At 66.7% G+C, this 1,889-nt stretch overlaps 1 protein-coding gene across 1 annotated transcript in view; it reads left to right on the top strand.

The window, feature by feature from the left end:
- LOC116840193 (septin-1-like) overlaps nt 1-1,268 on the top strand; it is a 7,979-nt gene extending 6,711 nt beyond the window's left edge. The window contains exons 4-6 of the mRNA XM_032806645.2: nt 117-349; nt 680-761; nt 911-1,268. Coding sequence (XP_032662536.1) covers nt 117-349; nt 680-761; nt 911-991 — 396 coding nt within the window. The 3' untranslated portion in view covers nt 992-1,268. The remainder of the gene's footprint in view (nt 1-116; nt 350-679; nt 762-910) is intronic.
- Nucleotides 1,269-1,889: the final 621 nt, after the last annotated feature.

Genomic DNA, 1,889 nt, shown 5'->3' with positions numbered 1-1,889 from the left:
GGGAGGTGCTGGGAGCAGAGGGGGTCAGTGGGGGGCAGAGGGGGGTGCCGGGGGCAGAGGAGGTCTGTTGGTGGAGGGAGATGCCAGGGGGTAGAGGAGTCAGTGGGGGTCACCAGGGGGCCGAGAGGGCACCAGGGGAAGCCGAGGGGGGAGCAGCAGCCCCACGACTCTGTCGCCCCCCAGTGGAGAACCCGGCGCACTGCGACTTCCTGAAGCTGCGCACGATGCTGGTGCGGACGCACATGCACGACCTGAAGGAGGTGACCCAGGAGATTCACTACGAGAACTACCGGGCGCAGTGTATCCAGAGCCTGAACCGCGTGGGCGCCCGCGACCGCGCCAGCCGCATGTGAGCCCCTGCCGGGGGGCAGCCGGGAGCTGCGGGGCAGCTGGGGACAGCAGGGAGAGCTGGCGGGCAGGGATGGGGGCAGTGGGGATGGAGTCAGCAGGCAGAGCTGGGGGCAGCAACGAGAGCTGGGGGCAGGGATGGGGGGCAGTGGGGATGGGGGAAGCAGGCAGAGCTGGGGGGGGCAGCAGGCAGAGCTGGGGGCAGGGATGGGTACAGCAGGCAGAGTTGGGGGCAGCAGGCAGAGCAGGGGAGCAGCCGGGCTTGACATGAACCTGGGCACAACGGGGGCCACCCAGCCCCACCTCCCCCTGACCCGTCTCCTCCCCCCAGGAAACTGTCCCGGCAAAGCGCCACGGAGCTCCCGCTGCTGCCACTGGAGACGGAGAAACTGATCCGGGAGAAGGACGAAGAGGTGAGCGGGGCATAGGATTTGGGGGGGCCTGCCCTCCATTACACCCCACCCCAGTGGGGCTGTATCCCAGCACCGGCTGAGGGGTCCCCCATTCCCAGCCCCCCAAGCAGCCATGTCTCACCTCTCCCCCCTTTTCTCACTCCCCCCAGCTGCGCCGGATGCAGGAAATGCTGCAGAAGATGCAGGCCCAGATGCAGCAGAGCCAGGGGGAGCAGTCGGACGCCCTGTGAGGATTTCAGGGTCCCCCCGGGGGCACTACCCCACATGGAACAAGTGTCTTTTGGCCAGAGCAGCAGCAGCAAAAGGGACGGGGGCAATTCTCTGGGGCAGCCTGCTAAGCAGCACTCGCAGCCCCCCAAATCCCTGCTCGCCAGAGCCCCCCAGGCTCCTAAATTCCCTGTTTCCACAATCACCCCATGTTCTCCCCCTTCCTGGCTTTGCCCCTAACGCCTCCTTCAATAAACTCACCCCTGTGTTTGCACCACTGCTACTTGTGTCTGTTTTGGGGGGCATGACCCCCCTTCTTTCTGGCCCACAGCAGCACACCTGTGGGGAAAGGGGAGCCCCCAGAATGGACACAACAGAGAACCGGGCCTCCCCAAAAAGGAGGTTTTTATTACTTAAAAACACCAAGAAAAAGAGAAACTCAGGGCTGAACTTTGGGGGGCCCTGGGTGAGAGGTGGGGCGTGGGCTGGGATGGGGGGTTGATAAACTGGGGGAACAGGGGGTTGCTGTAGGTATGGGGGAGCTGGGCTGGAATCCGGCGCTGGGGGCTGCTGAAAGTGGTGTGGTTGGGGGGGACACACCCCATCTCTCTGCAGGGGTTTGAGTCCGTCTGTCTGTGCCCGGCCGTCAGTCCTGGGGGCAGCAGGGGTCCGTGGGTCCGTCCCGGCGCTGGGCGTCCGTGGGTCCGGCCTGGTAGTGGGGGTACTTGCGAGCCGAGCCGTGGGCGCGGTCGGCCGGGTACCGGGCCCGGTTCTGGTCCAGCTTGCGCAGGGCGGCGCGGGGCAGGTCCACCCGGCACTGCTGGGCCAGCGACACCAAGTAGAGCAGCACATCGCTCAGCTCCTCCGCCAGCGCCGCCCGCTCGCCCGGCGCCCAGTCCGGCAGCCCCGCCCGCGCCTCCG

The sequence above is a fragment of the Chelonoidis abingdonii genome, chromosome 4 (genome assembly GCF_003597395.2).
Source record: "Chelonoidis abingdonii isolate Lonesome George chromosome 4, CheloAbing_2.0, whole genome shotgun sequence".
Classification (NCBI taxonomy): Eukaryota; Metazoa; Chordata; order Testudines; family Testudinidae; genus Chelonoidis; species Chelonoidis abingdonii.
The sequence above is the reverse complement of the archived record's forward strand: the minus strand, read 5'-3'. Positions and strand labels throughout refer to the sequence as shown.